Raw genomic sequence first — 19,690 nt, 5'->3', positions numbered from 1 at the left:
ATTGATACCGAATTGTATCTGCCACTTTTTTTGCCCATTCGATATCATGCCTAAATTCCCATGCAGTTTCCTTTGAGCTTCGGAATTAGTTACCATGGGCGGAATTCGCCGAGCCTCCGCGCCAAAATCGCGATCGGCATGGGGGCGGAGAATGGGTGTTGACGCCGAAAACCGGCATGACGCAGCTCCAGCGATGGCGCGCCGCCTACGGTGCATGGAGGGGGGGCCATTGATAGAGGCCCACCCGCGATTCACCGCCGAAAACTGGCCGGGTTCCCGATGGCGTGGTTCTAACCACGTTTTGCCTGTCGGGAATGGTCGGCGGCGGCTGCGGACTCAATCCACGGCAGGGATCCTTCATCAGTTGGGGGGGGGCCTCAAGGATGGTCAGGCTAGTGATCGCGCGATCTTGGGGAGGCCCTATATTTTCAGAGCCGCTCCGTGGTGCGAGTCCACCACGTTGCACGGGGCAGCCGCCAAAGACCGCCGTCGTGCGCATGCGCGGACTCCCGACCGGAAGTGCAGGGCCCCGTATCGGCAAGCAGAGCTGCGTGGAGTACTCCAGGGCCCTGCTAGCCCCCTTCAGGTAGGAAAGTCCAGAGTGAAACGCCCGTGTTTTAATGCGGGAGTGGGGACATAGCCCCATTATTGGAGAATCCCACCTGATGCCTTTTAAGTTAGTATTCTCTGCAAATCTGCACATTAATCCTTCTAGTCCACTGGCTCCAAATAGCCGATTGCGATTGACAGGTCAATCCTGGGGGTCTCAAACAGTCGATTGTCGTTGCCTGATGAACCACATAAGACTCGGACAAGAGAATCAGCTCATTGGCTGCCAAACCACACCAAAAGTCTGCAAGAGGCAGGCAACAAAATTCTCGCAGGCGGCAAAACTTGGAATAAGCTGGTTGAAGCCAGAAGGTGAGAAATCTGTGCAACTCATTGTCACAGAAGGCTGTGGAGGCCAAGTCACTGAATGTCTATGACAGTGATAGATAGGTACTTGATTAAATAAGGAATCAGGGGTTACAGGGAGAAGGCAGGACCATGGAACCATAGAATTCCTACAGGGCACTGTAGTGATCTGTACATCTGTACATACATCTGCGCATACACCAGGGACTGCAGACAGATGTAACAGCCACAGCATCACTAGAGGGCATCAGAGACGGGTATAAAGGGTCCAGCTCAAGGTAGGATCTGCCTCTTTCAGAAGCACAGGGCTAGGGAACAGCAGCAGCAGACAGAGACAGCTCAGCATAGGCAGCTTACCTTAGCTTCACTGGTCATACATCTTGACTGTATTATATCTAGTTAAGCTCTGGAAACAGAACGAACCTACTGAATAAATATTTATGTTTACTGGAAGTCTACAATCTTTATTCAGATTTAGAGAATAAAATATGGTACCAGGTGTGATTTCAGAAAGCTAGCTAGACAGCAGCAAGAGAAGAAAAACTTAAACCAGATATTCGACTGTGGAAGACTTCGCAGCAAATGGATCCTTGGCGACTAACTGATTCGATGGAACTTGTTTGAACTCCATGGCGGCTAGAAACAACCGGTAATTTAAGTTATAACTGGAAAATGTTTGAACAGATGTTCCAAATATTTATCACAGCTAATGATTTAAGCACTGCCTCTGACGTAACAAAAATAGCCCTACTACTCACAACAGGAGGCCATGGAGCTAGAGAAATATATAATTGCTTTAATTATTTAGAAGGTGAAGACAAATCCAAAGTAGAAATCATACTCAAAAAATTTGCTAAACGCTGTAACAGTCAGGCTGGTGAGGTGCTGGAAAGATTTAACTCTCGTCAGAGAAACGGAGTACCCATCTCTGAATTTATTACAAATCTCAAGTTAATACCACAAGGCTATGATTATGCTGATTTCAGAAACACTGTGATAATGCATCAATTAATTTCTGGACTATCTGATAAAAATTTGTGGGAAGAACTTTCACAAAATAAGTCTCTAACTCTAGAAATCGCTATACAAAAACGCCTTGCTTATGAACAAAAACAAAATCAATACTGTCAGTCTTTACAAACACAGAATCAGTGTCTAGAAAAAAAAAAATCGGAAAAAACGGCATGCGATTCGGGCCATCGAGCCTGCACCAAATCTCAAAGAGCACCCTACCTAGGCCCATTCCCCCCACACTATCCCAGCAACTTCAGCGAACCTGCACATCTCTGTTCGCTGAGGCCCAATTTAGCATGGCCAATCCACCTAACCTGCACATCTTTGGACTGTGGGAAGAAACCGGTGCTCCCAGTGGAAGCCCACACAGACACGGGGAGAAAGTGCAAACTCCACACAGTCACCCAAGGTCGGAATTGAACACGGGTCCCGGCGCTGTGAGGCATCAGTGCTAACCTCTGTGCCACCGTGCCGCCCTATGTAAGAATGAGGGTGTGAAACATACGAGCTATAATCGAATGGCGGGAGCAGACTCGATTGGCCGGATGGCCTAATTCTGTTCCTCTCCTCTACAAAGTAGAATTGTGAAGTAGATTGAAGTGCTGTTACAAAATAACATACCCAACTGTGTCTGTCGTAGCTGAAGTTTCAAGTCATCAACTTGCCCATTCAGTCTTCTGGTTTGATCCTCATACTCCAAGAGTTGGCTTCTGACCTTTGCAAAGCGCTCTACCTACAGCAGGAAAAATAGAACCAAAAACATGATTGCAAAAGCATGCTAGATGACAACTCAGTGAATGTCCTCCCTCATCTTTCCTGTGTCCTTCCTATCTCCATTTCTTGATGCTGTTAAAAATCAATTTTAGAATTAAAATTAAAATCTTGGATAACTGAATTATCTATCCAATAACAGAACTCCTTGCATTCTCAACTTTCCCAAGGTCAAAATTAAATGCAATATCATACGAGCAAAGGGCTGGAGTAAGCGTTCAGCCCCTTAAGCCTCCTCTGTTATTTCATAAGATCATGGCTGATCTGACAGTAAACTGCATTCCGCCTACCGTGGATAACCCGTCACCCCTTTGCTAACCGAATCCAACTCTGCCTTTAAAATAAAAAGACTCTGCTACCACCTTTGCAGGAAGAGTCCCAAAGACTCACGGCCTGCTGAATGAAAAAGTTTGCCTCATCTCCGTTTTAAATGGGTGACCCCTAGTTCTAAATTCTACCACAAGAGGAAACATCCTCTCCACATCCACTCTGTCAAGATTCCTCAGGATCTTATATGTTTCAATCAAGTCGCCTCTTACTCTTAAACTCGAGCAGATACAAGCCTAGCCTGTCCAAATTTTCCTCAACAAGTCAAATCTCCCATTCCAGGTATTGGTCTGATAAACCTTTTCTGAACTGCTTCCAATGCATTTACATCCTTCCTTAAATATAATATAATAATCTTTATTGTCACAAGTAGGCTTACATTAATGCTGCAATGAAGTTACTGTGAAAAGCCCCTAGTCGTCATATTCCGGCGCCTGTTCGAGTACACAGAAGGAGAATTCAGAATGTCCAAATTACCTAACAGCACAAATTGTGCACAGTACTCAAAATATGGTCTCACGAGTGCCATGCGGATTCACAGTTCATCGGTGGAATTCTCCATTCCTGAGACTAAGTGTTGACGCCGGATCAGCATTCGTGGACTTCTGACAGCAAAACTGGCTGCGACCATGGAGGGGCTAGCACCGGCACCACGTGGACCACAATCTATTCCAATCAGAAATGGTGTGGGATTCACCTGGTCCGTGATTGACACTCAGGAAGCTGACAAGCTGCAGCTGCATATACACATTACATTCCCCACACACACTCATCCCAGCCAACAAGATGGCACTGGTTGTGCTGGAGCACGCCCATCCTGCTAATGGGTTGTCTTGGTCCAGAAAGCACCGATATGACCTGTGGCCCTAAGTTCACAGTCAGCAGCATGAGCAGCTGCATGGCTGCCTTGCAGAGTGCAGCAATGGTGTTCAGTGCCCGCCCACCACAGCCCACCTCCTACCTCCCCCCTGCTACTCCACCCGACCCTGGGAGAAGCCCCCCTCTGCCAGTGGCACGACTAGCAATGTTGGACACTCTCCGTACCCCCTCTCTCTCCCTCAGCAGCCACTGGGCCTGTTTCACAAGTGAACCTCGTCGTCAGGAATTCACCCCTGTGGAGACGGAGCATCGCGGAGACCCCGGAGAATACTGGGTCAGGCCCGCTAATGATATGCCAACGGCATTTAGTGTACGTGCGTACTGGAACGCATTTGACCCCGCTGTCGAGGCACAGGAGAATTGCGATATGGTGTGAAACCAGCGCCCGCCATGATTTCAGCATCTAACCCTCTTCTCCGCCCAATCACGTTTACGGATTCCAGCGTCGGCAGATGGAAAATCCTGCCACATGTGTGTTATATGCAGGGAAGCACTGGCAAATAAAAGTTTGAAACTCTCAAAACTTCAAAGACATTTGGATGCAGTAGAATCTTAAATCATTAGCGGAAGTCATTATCAGAAATATAACTTTGAATAACAAAACAAGTGAGATCACTCTCAAGTGTCTCTCTCTCTCTAATTCGTCCAGACACAACCTGTGAGGTTTAGTGATATTACGAGAACACCCTGTAAGCCATTCGTACGCTGACTTCTTATGACCCTTCCCCCCTCTCAAAGTCCATCTCCATGGCAATGTGAATGACATGAACCTTGTATCAGGTAGACATATTCATCAGCTATATTTTATACCACCAATTTCATTCTATCTCGAAACAAATTAGACAGTTCAAGTTTACGGGACTTCCGGTGGCGGCGATGAGCGAGTAAGCCGCGCATTTGGTGGCTCTCACTCCGGCGGGATTTGTGGACCTGGTTCCCCGGTTTTTCGAGACTGCTGAGCGCTGGAAAGACGGCCACGGAGGTGCAGGGCTGCATGGAATCGCAGGAGAGCAGAAAGCAGCGAAAACGGAAAAGGAAAGGACAAAGGCAAAGTGCAGTGGAAGCTGACCCGGGGGCGTAACTACGGACCTCGGACCAGGTGATTAAAAGCCGTTTTGAAGCGTTGAAGCGGGATAACTTGAACCCACTTCAGAAGGCAGTGGATCAATTGAACCAGAGATTGGGACCTTCTGGTGGCGGCTATGAGGGAGTAAGTCGCGTATTTGGTGGCTCTCGCTCTGGTCAGACTTTTAGACCTTTTCCCCCGACTTTTTCAAACTTTTGAGCGCTGGAGTGGAAAACAACAGCACTGTAGATCTGGATCCATACAGAGCTGTATGGACTTAAGGAGTAGAACGGAGCGAAAACAGGTGAAGAAGGTGCACCAGATGATCGGTGAGTCCTGCGAACCACGCCCATATGTTCTGGGCATGCCCAGCACTGGAACAATTCTGGAAGGGGGTGGTGGGGACGGTGTTGAGGGTGGTTGGATCCAGGGTCAAACCAGGGTGGGGACTCGCGATTTTTGGAGTTGCGGTAGAGCCGGGAGTGCAGGAGGCGAAAGAGGCCGGTGTCCTGGCCTTTGCGTCCCTAGTAGCCCGTCAAAGGATTCTGTTACAATGGAAGGATGCAAGGCCCCCAAGCGTGGAGACCTGGATCAGTGACATGGCGGGATTTATAAAATTGGAAAAGGTCAAATTTGCCCTGAGAGGATCAATACAAGGGTTCTATAAATGATGGCAGCCTTTTCTGGACTTCCTGGCTCAGAGATAGGTAACTGGGTCAATAACAGGTGAAGAAGGGGCTGAACAAAGGTGGTGTGCAAGTTTAAGCAGGAGGAAAGATGGCGGGCGAACGGACCATGGAACGGACGGTCCAGACAGCACTGGACAACATGCTGAAGGTCATGAAAGAGAGCTTCGCAGCACTGAAGTGGGATAATTTTGAACCGCTTCAGTAAGCGGTGGAGCAACTGGACCAAAGGTTGGATGCCCAGGATAAGAAGGTCCAGGCAATGGAGAACAGTGGAGGAGCAGGCAGATTTCCAAACGGTAGCAGATGTGGAAATTAGAACGTTGAAGAAGCAACAATCAAGGCTGATGGACAGGCTGGAGGACCTGGAAAATAGGTCTCACCGGCAGAATCTGAGAATCATTGGGCTCCTGGAGGGGGCCGAGGGAGTGGATGCCACGACATATGTGGCAGACATGCTGCAGAAGCTGGTGGGGGATCATTTCTTCCCGCGGCCGTTGGAGCTGGACAGGGCAGTCAGAGTGCAGGCGAGGCAGCCACGGGGGGGGGGGGCCCCCGGGCGATGGTGGTCAGGTTCCATAGGTTCGTGGACAAGGAGCGGGTTATACAGTGGGCCAAGAACACGAAGAGCTGCTTATGGAACAACAGTGTCCTGCGCATCTATCAGGATCTGAGCCAGGAGGTGGCCAGAAGGAGGGCAGCCTACAGACAAATTAAAGAGATCCTATTCAAAAAGAAGGTCAAGTTCAGTCTACTTTTTCTGGCGCGGCTTTGGGTCACATACCGGGAACAACAACATTATTTTGACGAGCCGGAGGAAGCGATGGACTTCGCTAAGGGGCATGGACTGGTGCCGAACTGAGGACCCATGGACTCAAGTAAGAGTGTTTCAAGGGATGTTTACATTTGTTTGTGGATTGCCCTTCGTGTGAGCCATGGTGTTCGGTACGTTCTTTTATTTAAAATTTGGGGTGTTTTTGTTTTTTTGTCTGTTTTAAAGTTAAAGTTAAAGTTTAAGTTATTGGGTGCTGGGGGGCTGTACGGGTTCTTTTTGCTATTTTTTCTTGTAATGTTGGTAGGGGGGTGGGTGGTAGCACCTACCTCATTACACAGTTTGAATTGCACTATTGTGGGGGCGAGCTTTGTTCTTTGTTTTCTCTCGGTTTCGGTACCAGAGCAATTGCTCGAACAGGGCTGTTCTGGGGAGGTGGTGTTGATGGGTGGGAGGACAACACGTGGGAGACATGGTGGTGTGTATACAGCCAGTTTATGGCAGGGGTTAGGTTACAGGGGGTTGTTGCTGGGGGGAGGGGTGGCGAAGATGATCTGCTGACGAGGGAGGGAACTGAGCCAGGTAACAGGGAGGAGGTCAGGGGTGGGAGCTGCCAAGAGGCAGACCGGGGAGACGCGGCACATGGGCTGGGGGTGAGCCCAAGAAGGGGGATGGCTGATCGGCATGTGTGTGTGTGTATGGGGGGGGGGGGGGGGGGGGGGGGGGGGGGGGGTGCCCTCCAACCAGGCTGATCACCTGGAATGTTAGAGGGTTAAACGGGCCGGTCAAGAGTGCACGTGTGTTTGTGCATTTACGGGCTCTGAAGGCGGATGTAATGTTGCTGCAGGAGACACATTTGAAAGTGGCGGACCAGATTAGATTACAGAAGGGCTGGGTTAGCCGGGTCTTCCATTCGGGGCTTGACGCGAAGACCAGAGGGTTCAATTTGAGGCGGACAGCATAGTTCCGGATGGGGGTGGCAGATTTCTCATGGTCCGGGGTAAGCTTGAGGGTGTGAGGGTAGTCCTAGTGAATGTATATGCTCCAAACTGGGATGATGTAGATTTCATCAAAAGGCTGCTGGGGAAAATTCTCGACTTGGATTCGCACAAGCTGATTATGGGTGGAGACTTTAATACAGTCCTTGATCCCCGGCCTGGAGCAGTTGTGCTCCACAATGGGCAGTGTCCCGGCAATGTCAAGGGAACTGAGAGGGTTCATGGAACAAATGGTGGGGATAGACCCCTGGAGAGTCAGTCGGCCAACGAGGAAGGAGAATAAACAAGGTTTGTTCTCGAATTGACTTCTTTATTATGAGCAGGGACTTTTTGGAGGGGGTGAGGGACACAGAATACTCGGCGATCACTATTTCGGACCATGCTCCACGTTGGATCGACCTGCAGGTCTGCAAAGAAAGTTACCAGCGCCCACAATGGAGGTTAGAGGTCGGATTGTTGGCAGATGAGGGTGTGTGTGAGAGAGTCGGGAAGTGCTTGCAGAACTACCTGAAGGCCAACGATACAGGGGAAGTCTCAGCAGCGGTGCTCTGGGAGGCGTTGAAGGCGGTGGTGAGAGGGGAACTGATCTCAATCTGAGCCTATAGGGACAGTATGAACAGGGCGGAGATAGACTGACTGGTTCAGGAGATGATACGGACGGTCAGGGAATATGCGGAGTCCCCGAAGGCAGAGCTACTTGGGGAACGACGGAGACTGCAGGCGGAGCTGGGGGTGCTATCCACAGGGAAGGCCGTAGAGCAGCTCGGAAAGGCAAGGGGCGCGGTATATGAGTATGGGGAGGAAGCCAGCAGAATGCTTGCACAGCAACTTAGGAAGAGGGAGGCGGCCAGGGAAATAGGGACGGTAGTGGACGGGGAAGGGAACCGGGTTGGAGATCCGGCAGGACTAAACAAGATATTCAGAGACTTTTACAGCAAGCTGTATACCTCGGAACCCCCCATGGGGCCGGAGAGGATGAGGCGCTTCTTAGATGGGCTGACCTTCCCAAAGGTTGGCAAGGGGATGGAAGAAGGGCTAGGGGCCCCCCGATTAGAGCTGAACAGGTAATGGGGGGCCTGGAGGCCATGCATTCGGGTAAAGCCCCGGGGCCGGACAGGTATCCAGTGGAGTTCCACAAAAAGTTCTCGCGGAATGGTCAGGGGGGGGCCGGGTAGAACACAGGGTCTTGCTCTACGCGGATGAACTGCTTTTGTACGTGTCGGATCCAGTGGCAGGGATGGACGGGATTATGGAAATCGTAGGGGAATTTGGCCGGTTTTCGGGGTACAAGTTGAATATGGCAAAGAGCGAGATGTTCGTGGTGCAGGCGAGGGGTCAGGAAAATAGGCTGAGGGAGCTGCCGTTTAGGCTGGTTGGTGAAAGTTTTAGGTATTTAGGGATAAAAGTGGCGCGGTACTGGGGCAGGATGAATAAGTTGAACTTGTCCAGACTGGTTGAGCAAATGAGGAGCGAGTTTCGGAGATGGGATGCGCTCCCGCTGTCACTAGCGGGGAGAGTGCAGACGGTGAAGGTGACGATCCTCCCGAGATTCCTGTTTATTTTTCAGTGTCTCCCTATTTTAATTCCGCGGTCCTTCTTCAAAAGGATCAATAAAATCATCCAGGGATTTGTTTGGGCGGGAAAATCCCCGTGGATGAGGAAGGAAAGGAACCGCAGTGAGGGGGGACTGGCATTGCCGAATCTGATCAACTATTACAGAGTGGCTAACATAGCCATGATAAGGAAATGGATGGTGGGTACGGGGTCTATTTGGGAGCAGGTGGAGGCGGCTTTGTGCAGGGGCACCAGTTTGGCAGCCCTGGTCACGGCTCCCCTACCGCTTTCGCCGGCCAAGTACTCCACCAGCCCGGTAGTGGGGGCAGCCCTGCGGATATGGGACCAGTGGAGGAAACATGATGGGGAGGTGGGTGCGTCGGTCGGGGCGCCAATATGTGATAACCATCGATTCGCCGCCGTGAACATGGGTGGTGGGTTTCGAACATGGCGGCGGGCGGGAGTGAGGAGGGTGGGCGATATGTTCCTGGAGGGGACCTTTGCGAGCTTGAGGGCTTTGGAGGAGAAATTTGAGCAGGTAAGGGGAAATTACTTTAGGTACTTATAGGTGCGGGACTTTATACGCAGACAGGTCCCATCCTTCCCACGCTTCCCGCCAATAGGGATCCAGGACGGAATAGTCTCTAGAGGAGAAGGAGAAGAGGGTAGAGTCTCGGATATTTACAAGGTGCTCATGAAGGGGGAAGAGTCCCAGACGGAGGAACTGAAACTTGAATGGGAGGAGAAACTCGACGGGGTATGGGCAGAAGCCCTGAGTAGGGTAAACTCACCCGCAACGTGTGCCAGGCTCAGCGTGATTCAGTTTAAGGTTGTTCACCGGGCCCACATGACGGTGGCTTGGATGAGCAAATTCTTTGGGGTAGAGGACAAGTGCGCTAGATGCACGGGAGGACCAGCGAACCACGTTCACATGTTTTTGGCATGCCCTAAGCTTAGGGGGTACTGGGAGGGATTTGCAGGTGTCATGACCCGGGTACTGAAAACAAGGGTGGTGATGAGTCCAGAGGTGGCAATTTTCGGGGTTTCGGAAGACCTGGGAGTCCAGGAGGAGAAAGAGGCTGAAGTTCTGGCCTTTGCTTCCCTGATAGCCCGGCGACGAATACTGCTGGCATGGAGGGACTCAAAACCCCCGAAGAACGAACTATGGCTTTCGGACATGTCGAGTTTTCTGGGTATGGAAAAAATCAAGTTCGCCTTGAGGAGATCTGCAGTGGGGTTCGCCCGGAGCTGGCAACCATTCATCGACCTCTTCGCGGGAGATCGAACTTCAGCAAAGGGGGGGGGGGGGGGGGGGGGGGAGATTAGAGTAGAGTAGGAGGGATAAATAGGCGGGTATTGTTTATGGGGGAGGATCGGTCATGTGCACTATGGTTTGGTTGAAGTGTTGGTTTTCCGTTGATGTTTGCATATTTCTCTAATTTGTAACTGTTTACAATGCCAAAAAATACCTCAATAAAATTGTTCGTTAAAAAAAGTGTAACCGTTTGCAAAACCTGATGTTCCTAACACCTTCTTGGGACTTTGGAGACTGAAGGCGCGATCTAACGGAAATGTTTGTAAGTGTAATTTGTGGCGGGTTTTGCTGGGAGTTTCTCCCGGCTCAGTCAGCGAGATCCCCGCCAATCTGACCACACTTAGACGCTTTTTTGGGCCCTGTGGGATTTATCGCTGTCCTAGCCCACATTTAGAATTATTTTCATCTCTGGGGGATTATTTTCATCTCTGGGGAGCTGAACTCACTTCCCAGACTGGCTTCTCAGTGATCGGGCCACCATCAATCTCTAAGTGAGCTTGTAGATCCCCCACATGCCCCACCAATGGGCAATGTCGCTGCCCCCCCACACAAATTGGCACTACCACACACCTCCCCAACTGATGAAACCCCATTAAAGGGAACACTTTTTTAGGCTTTTGGCCCCCACCGAATTCCAGGATTCCCCATCCTTCCCCCCCCCCAAAAAAAAAACATCCGGAGCCCCTTCATACCTAGCTGCACCAACCCCCCAACCCTTCATTCGCCCCCTCCATCCTCCTTTCATGGAAATACCCCCATGGTGCCAGCCTGGCAGTGCCAAGATGCCCACATTCAAGGGGGAGGGCCAGGGGGCCACCCTGTCCACTCCATGACCATCTAGCGGCCTCTGATAGCCCAGGAGATCCGCCGGGTGCCGTTCTCCCTGATCTTGGTCTGTATGGACCAGTAATGAACTGCACCCGGCTGGGGGCTCTGGGGAGGCCAGTAGCTGCCAGGACCCAGATAACTCCCAGGTGAGCATGCCCATGCGGCTTTTAAACCTGCTTAGGTGTGAGAGGCTTGGTCCCGCCTATTGTGGGCCAGATCGTGATCGCAACACCTCGTGAGACCTGGGTGGATCTCACAAGGTTTACTGGCTGTCGGGAAGTCCGCGGAGGCCTCTCCCGGCATTTACCGGCCGTGCCGGGCCCAACCTGGCAGGTAAGATTGCACCCTGACAATCTATCTGCCATCATCACAGCTGCACAGGTCATTGTTTACAGGTGTGAATAACTCACAGCTCCTTCCCTGAAAAACGACCTGGGCCCCCCATAACCTTTAACAACACAAGTCTATCAACCCCATTTTGGGTTCCTACACCCTCTGACTGATTTAGTCAAGTCAAAATTGGTTGAGAATGTCTAATCAGAACAGTGTTAAACCTAAAACAAAGCTATGCCATGTTGTGACAACATACCTTGTTTACATGTGCATAACTTACCAACAACAGAATATATTTTCAGACCAGCCATATAAATACTGTGGCTACAAGAGCAGGTCAGAGGCTGGGAATTCTGCAGTGAATAACTCACCTCCTGACTCCTCAGAGCCTGTCCACCACCGACAAGGCATAAGTCATGAGCGTAATGGAATACTCTCCACTTGCCTAAATGAGTGCAGATCCAACCATACTCGAGGAGCTTAACACCCACCAGGACAAAGCTTGGTATCCCATCTATCACCTTAAATATTCACTCCCTACACCACTGATTAACAGTGGCAGCAGTGTGTACCATTTACACACTGCAGCAACTCACCATGACTCCTTTGACAGCATATTCCAAACTTGTGACCTCTACCTAGAAGGACACGTGCACTAGATGCATGGAAACACACCAACTGCAAGATCCCCTCCAAATCACATACCATGCTGACTTGGAATCATTTCACCTTTTCTTCACTGTCACTGGGTCAAAATTCTAGAAGTCTGTAACTGCACCATGGGTGTACCTACACCACACTGCTGACAGTGGCTTAAGAAGGCAGCTCACCACCACCTTCTCTGGGGTAATTAAGGATGGGCAATGAATACTGGCCAGCTTCGGAACCTACTCTCCACCAAATTGCGTTTTGTGATTCCAGCATCAGCCAACGGAGAATCCCACCCAGCACTTTTGATCAAAATGAACCATTATTACAAAAGCTATATTAAATAGCATACCAGTGTTTCAGCTTACACTTTACCTCATTCTGTAGCTGTTGCTCCAGTATCTGTTTATGGTTTTGATACTCATCCTGATCAAGCTTTCTGGAATATTCTGCTTTCTTCAATGCAGCTTGAAGAGCTAAATGAGCAGCAGTAGGTTGATTCAGCACTGAAAATATAATAGTTAGAAAACTTAACTCCATAGTTATGTTTTACTTGATTAATGCTTTCTATGTTCCTGTATTTTTATGGATGGAATTTTAAAATATATTTATCATGCATTTTCAGTTCTTACTGTACTAAATAGGATCAAGAACCATTCGAGGAAATAAAAATAAGTAAATATCACATTAACACTGTTCTTGAATCATTCATGGAGGCCATAGAGTCATAGATATTTACAGCATGGAAACAGGCCCATCAGCCCAGCTTGTCCATGCCGCCCAGTTTCTATCACTAAGCTAGTCCCACTTGCCCACATTTGGCCCATATCCCTCTATACCCACCCTGCCCATGTAACTATTTAACTGTTTTTTAAAAGACAAAATTGTACCCTCCTCTACCACTGCCTCTTGCAGCCCGTTCCAGACGCTCACCACCCTGTGTGAGAAGAAATTTCCCCTCTGGTCTCTTTTGTAACTCTCTCCTCTCACCTTAAACCTATGCTCTCTAGTTATAGTCTCCTCTACCTTTGGGAAAAGGTGTTGACTATCTACCTTATCTATGCTCCTCATTATTTTATAGACCTCTACAAGTTCACCCCTAAGCCTCCTACGCCTCAGGGAAAAAAGTCCCAGCCTCTTCTTATAACTCAGACCATCAAGTCCTGGTAGCAGCCTCATAAATCCCTTCTGCACTCTTTCTAATTTAACAATATCCTTCCTGTAATAGGGTGACCAGAACTGAACACAGTATTCCATGTGTGGTCTTACATGTCTTGTACAACTTCAACAAGACGTCCCAACTCCCGTATTCAATATTCTGACCAATAAAACATATAATGCTGAATGCCTCCTTCACCACCCTGTCCACCTGCGATTCCACCTTCAAGGAACAATGAACATGTACTCCTAGATCTCTTTGTTCTATAACTCTCCCAAACTCCCTACCATTAACTGAGTAGGTCCTGCCCTGATTTGATCTACCAAAATGCATCACCTCACATTCATCTAAGTTAAACTCCATCTGCCATTCATCGGCCCACTGCCCCAATTGGTCAACATCCTGTTGCAATCTTATATAACCTTCTTCACTATCCACTATGCCAACAATCTTGGTGACATCTGCAAACTTACTAACCAAGCCTCCTGCATTCTCATCCAAATCATTCTTATATATATATTAAATAACAGTGGACCCAGCACACCACTGGTCACAGGCCTCCAGTTTGCAAAATAACCCTCCACAACCATCCTTTGGCTTCGGTTGCCAAGCCAATTTTGCATTCAATTGGCCACCTCGCCCTGGATTCAGTGAGATTTAACCTTTTGCAACAACCTACCATTCGGTACCTTGTCAAAGGCCTTGCTAAAGTCCATGTAGACAACGTCGACCGCACTGCCCTCATCCACCTTCTTGGTTACGCCGTCAAAAAACTCAATCAAATTCGTGAGACATGACTTTCCCCTTACAAAGCCATGCTGACTTTCCCTAATTAGCCCTTGCCTGTCTAAATGCCTGTAGGTCCTGTCCCTCAGAATACCTTCTAACAACTCACCCACTACAGGAGTAAAGCTCACCGATCGTAGTTCCCAGGTGTGTATTTGTAACAGCAGAATTTGAATTTTCACATTATTTTTGGCTGACAGAGGCAGAAAAAGAAAATGTACTGTCTCACTACAGACACCCCAATCCTTAAGTATTCATTGTCCCAGTCTCTCATCAACTAAAAGGCATGTTCACAACCTTCCATTACAGTGTCCTCCAACTTGTTAGGAGATGCACAAAAGACAGAATTACATGGAATTCCAACATGGTCCCTTTGGCCCAACTAACCCACATTGGTGTTTATCCTCCAAAGAAATTTAGTGGCTATCTTACTGGGCTAGTACTCAGAAGGTTTGGTCTAATAACCAGATAATGGGAGTTCAAATCTATTGTAATTCAAGAATTTGAATTCAGTTTTTAAGTCTTTAAGCTGGTGGCAGTAAATGTGATCATGAAGCTATCAGATTGTAGTAATCATCTAGTTGGTTAGCTAAAACCCTTTATAGGGATAATTCTTTCTTACCTGGTTTTGCCTAAAAGTGGCACCAGTCCCAGATCATAGGTTTGACTTTCAACTGCCCTCTGAAGTAATCCAGAAAGCAACTCAACCACAGATTCACATTCTAAATGTGATCCCTGTACCAATCATTCGATTTCTGACAATACCTTTAATTTAACTTCATGGTTGAGGGGGAATAAACACAAAAATGAGATCTTTCAGAATTTAGATGCAATTAGTAGGAACAACACTTTGTTGCAGAATTACATAACTCCAAGTTAACAGCAGTGCACCAGAGGCATGCTCAGAGAGTATAGGCAACCATGGTATCCTGATATCGAGATTTGAACAGGTGGCTAATTTAGCTAACAAAAATATAATGCCTTATTTCTTTCAAACATAGCATAATCTCAACATCCCTTTCTTTTCAGCTGTAGCATGACATGGGAGTAAGTTTTGCGGGGACAGAAGGATCTCTACACCATTGCCAAAATCTGGAAGGGAATCTGTAATTCCCCACTCGGGGCCCAAAATTGCTCACACTATGAGCCTAACGCAACACCAGCAGCACATTCCAGCTCTTGTATTCTTGCCCTCTCAACATGAATGCTAACAATGCATTTGCCTTTCGAATTGCTAACTGAACCTGCATGTTAACCATAAGAAAAACCTGAACTAGGATTCCCAAGTGCTTCAGATTTCTGAAGCCTTTCCCCATTTAGAAAATAGTCAATACCTCTATTCTTCCTACCGAAGTGCATAACCTCTCACTTTTCCACATTGTATTCCATCTGCCACTTCTTTGCCCACTCTCTTAGCCTGTCCAAGTTCTTCTGCAGCCTCCCCGCTTCCTTAACACTGCCTGTCCCTCTACATAACTTTATCATCTGCAAACTTTGCAACAATGCCCTCAGTTTCTTCTTTCAGCTCATTCATGTATATCGTGAATAGTTGTGGTCCCAACACTGATCCCTGCGGAACACCACTAGTCACTGGCTGCTAATCCTCTATACATCACAGTACCTTGCCCCTAACACTATTGGCTCTTAGCTTATTTAGCATCCTGCTGTGTGGCACTTGTCAAAAGGCCTTCTGGAAATCCAAAGAGATCACGTCGACTGGCTCTCCTTTGTCTAACTGACCCACCCGCTACCTCCTCAAAGAATTCTATCAGATTTGTCTGGCATGACCATTCCTTGACAAAGCCATGCTGACTCAGCCCTATTTTACCATGCACTTCCAAGTACTCTGCAATCTTATTCTTAATAATGGACTCTAACATCTTACCAACGACCAAAATCAGGCTAATTGGCCTATAATTTTCCGTCTTCTGCCTCCCTCCCTTCTTAAACAGAAGTGTTACATCGGCCATTCTCCAATCCTCTGGGACAATTTCTGACTCCAGTGATTCCTGAAAGATTGCCACCAATGCCTCCACAGCTATCTCCTTCAAGACCCTGGGGTACAGTCATAGAACATAGAACAGTACAGCACAGAACAGGCCCTTCAGCCCTCAATGTTGTGCCGAGCCATGATCACCCTACTCAAACCCACGTATCCACCCTATACCCGTAACCCAACAACCCCCCCTTAACCTTACTTTTTTTTTTTATTAGGACACTACGGGCAATTTAGCATGGCCAATCCACCTAACCCGCACATCTTTGGACTGTGGGAGGAAACCGGAGCACCCGGAGGAAACCCACGCACACAGGGGGAGGACGTGCAGACTCCACACAGACAGTGACCCAGCCGGGAATCGAACCTGGGACCCTGGAGCTGTGAAGCATTTATGCTAACCACCATGCTATCATCCGGTTCGGGTGATTTATTCACCTTCAGACCTTTAAGCTTCACAAGCACCTTCTCCTTAGTGATGGCAACTACACTCACCTCTGCCCCCTGACTCTCTTGAAGGTCTGGATGCCACGGTGTCTTCCACCATGAAAACTGATGCAAAGTACCTATTTAGTTCCTCTGCCATTTCTTTGTTCTCCATTACTACTTCTCCAGTTTTATATATGAAAAAAAACTCTTGCTACCTTTTTTTATATTACTAGCTAGCTTACACTTGTATTTCACTTCTACCCCCTTGTTGCTTTTTTAGTTGTCCTCGGTTTGCTTTTAAAGGCTTCCCAATCGTCTGGCTTCCCACTTATCCTTGCCACATTGTATACTTTTTCTTTTGCGCTGTCCCTGGACTTCCCTTGTCAGCCATGGATGCCTCATCCTTTCCTGAGCATGTTTTCTCCTTCTTGGGATGAATTTCTGTGGTGTCTCCCTAATAACCACCAAACACTCCTGCTATTGCTGTTCCATCATCTTTTCTGCTAGGTTCCCCCTCCAATCAACTCTGGCCAACTTCTCCTCATGTCTTTGCAGTTACCTTAATTCAACTGTAATATTATAACATCTGATTTCTGCATCACCCTCTCAAACTCATGTGGTCACTGCACCCCCCCCCCCCCCCCCCCCAGGGGTTTTCCATCTTATGTTCCCTCATGAAGTCTGCCTCAGTACACATTACCAAATCCAGAAGTTTATGTTTGCTAGTGGGCTCGACCACAAGCTGCTCCAAAAACCATCTTGTGAACATTGCACAAATTCCTTTTCTTGGGATCCGCTACCAACTTGATTTTCATAGTCGAGCTGCATATTGAAGTCCCCAATGATTATTGTAATATTGCCATTTTTATATGCCCTATCTCCGGATTTATTTTCTTGACCACTGCTAAGAGACCACTCCAAATCCCGTCAGGGTCTTTTTTTCCTTTGCGATTCCTCAACTCTACCCACACAGATTCTACGCCTTCCGACCCTACATTGCTTCTTGCTGTCAATTTCATTTAATTACTTACTAACAAGGCAATCACGCCCCTTCTGCACATTTGCCAGTCCTTTCGATAGGGCACATATCCTTGAATATATAGATCCCAGCCTGAACCCCTTGCAGCCACGTCTGTAATGCCTACAACATTGCATCTGCCAATTTCAATGTGCGCTACAAGCTCATTTACCTTGTTTCGATACTGCATGCATTTGAGTACAACACCCTCAGTCCTGCATTGACTACCCTTCTTCTCACAGTTGTACCAACGTGGACCGCGACGACTGGGTCTCACCCTCCCACTCCAAGTTCCTCTGTAGCCCAGGAGAGATGTTCAAAACTAGAGCACCAGGCAGGCAACACAGCCTTTGGACTCTTGATCCTAGTCACAGAGAACAGTGTCAATGCCCCTAACTATACTATCCCCGATTACAACCACATTTCTTTTCTCTGCTCCAAACTTGAATAACTCCCTGTACCATGCTGCTGTGATTGGTTTGCTCATCCTCCCCATAGTCCCTGCCCTCATCCACAAAAAGACGTCTTACAACACCAGGTTAAAGTCCAACAGGTTTGTTTCAAACACGAACTTTCGGAGTACTGCTCCTTCCTCAGGCGAATGAAAAGGTATGTTCCAGAAACATATATATAGACAAATTCAAAGATGCCAGACAATGCAAGCATTTGCAGGTAATTAAGTCTTTACAGATCCAGATATAGGGGTAACCCCAGGTTAACGAGGTGTGAATTGTCTCTAGCCAGGACAGTTGGTAGGATTTCGCAAGCCCAGGCCAGCCCGCCACCTGGCCCGGGCTTGCGAAATCTTACCAACTGTCCTGGCTCGAGACAATTCACACCTCTTTAACCTGGGGTTACCCCTATCTGGATCTGTAAAGACTTAATTACCTGCAAATGCTTGCATTCTAAGCATTGTCTGGCATCTTTGAATTTGTCTATATATATATATATATGTTTCTGGAACATACCTCTTCATTCACCTGAGGAAGGAGCAGTACTCCGAAAGCTCGTGTTTGAAACAAACCTGTTGGATTCTAACCTGGTGTTGTAAGACTTCTTACTGTGCTCACCCCAGTCCAACGCCCGCATCTCCACATCATGGCTCATCCACAAAGTGAGCAAGAATCTCAAACCTGTTGGACAAGGACAAGGGCTGAGGCTCCTGCAACCCTACCTCCTGGATCCCTCTACCTACCTCACTGATAATCATATCCTGCTGTACCTGATCAATGGCCAAATTCAGATAGTTAATCTAAAGGGTATGACTGTCTCTTGAAACACAGCATCAGGTAACTCTCCCCCTCTCTGATGTGTCGCAGCATCCGAAGCTCATACTCCAACTCATCAACTTTGAGCCGAAGTTCCTCAAGCAGCCAATACTTGCTACAGATGTGTTCACGAGGAACCACAATGGGGTCCACCAGCTCCCACATCATGCAGGTATAACACATCGCCTGGTCCTGCATCTCTATTTTATCCAATTAGCTTTCAATTTTTTTTTAAAATTTACAGCTGGTTTTTAACTTTGTAATCTATGAAATATTTCTCTTTTTTATCTTTAATCTAAAGCAATTTAGATTAGGTAATGCAAATTAGCAGTTACTTACCTGCCAATTAACTTACCGTTTTCCTATGACAACTTTCCTGGGTTGTTTTTCAGACTCAGCCCACTGCCCAGTGGTGCCCCTTCAGCTCCCACTCTCATTAAATCTCTACATGATATGTGATAGAAGTAGTAAAGACCTACCAACCTTACCCACTACTCACAATCAGCTCTCTTATTTGTAGCATCAAATGCTGCAGCAGAGTAACACCATTCGCTGAAGATTTTAAAAGTCACAAAGGAAGGAGAAAAAGCAAAAAGCACCTCTACCTGCTCTGCACTGAATTCCCACTCTGTTTCAAATTCCCGATAACCACATTCTGGCTGTGTCTCAGTCCTTCCTCATCAGGGGCAAAGGGATTTGGTGTATCCCAGCCAGATTGGGCAGCACGGAAGCATAGTGGTTAGAACAGTTGCTTCAAGGGACAGCACGGTGGCCTAGTGGTTAGCACAGCTGCCTCACGGTGCTGAGGTCCCAGGTTCGATCCCGGCTCTGGTTCACTGTCCGTGTGGAGTTTGCACATTCTCCCAGTGTCTGCATGGATTTCGCCCCCACAACCCAAAAATGTGCAGAGTAGGTGGATTGGTCACAC

General features: G+C 48.0%; 1 protein-coding gene across 5 annotated transcripts in view; it reads right to left on the bottom strand.

The window, feature by feature from the left end:
• Positions 1-19,690, bottom strand: part of ofd1 (OFD1 centriole and centriolar satellite protein) — a 180,605-nt gene that overhangs the window by 82,171 nt on the left and 78,744 nt on the right. For all 5 annotated transcript variants that reach the window (XM_038802471.1, XM_038802467.1, XM_038802470.1 and 2 more), the window contains exons 14-15: positions 12,482-12,612; positions 2,551-2,662 (exon numbers count right to left, since the gene is read on the bottom strand). In XM_038802471.1, the coding sequence (XP_038658399.1) occupies positions 2,551-2,662; positions 12,482-12,612 (243 nt within the window). The remainder of the gene's footprint in view (positions 1-2,550; positions 2,663-12,481; positions 12,613-19,690) is intronic.

This window comes from Scyliorhinus canicula, chromosome 7, assembly GCF_902713615.1.
Source record: "Scyliorhinus canicula chromosome 7, sScyCan1.1, whole genome shotgun sequence".
Taxonomy (NCBI): Eukaryota; Metazoa; Chordata; class Chondrichthyes; order Carcharhiniformes; family Scyliorhinidae; genus Scyliorhinus; species Scyliorhinus canicula.
Note: the sequence above shows the minus strand (reverse complement) of the source record. Positions and strands in the feature narration are given on the sequence as shown.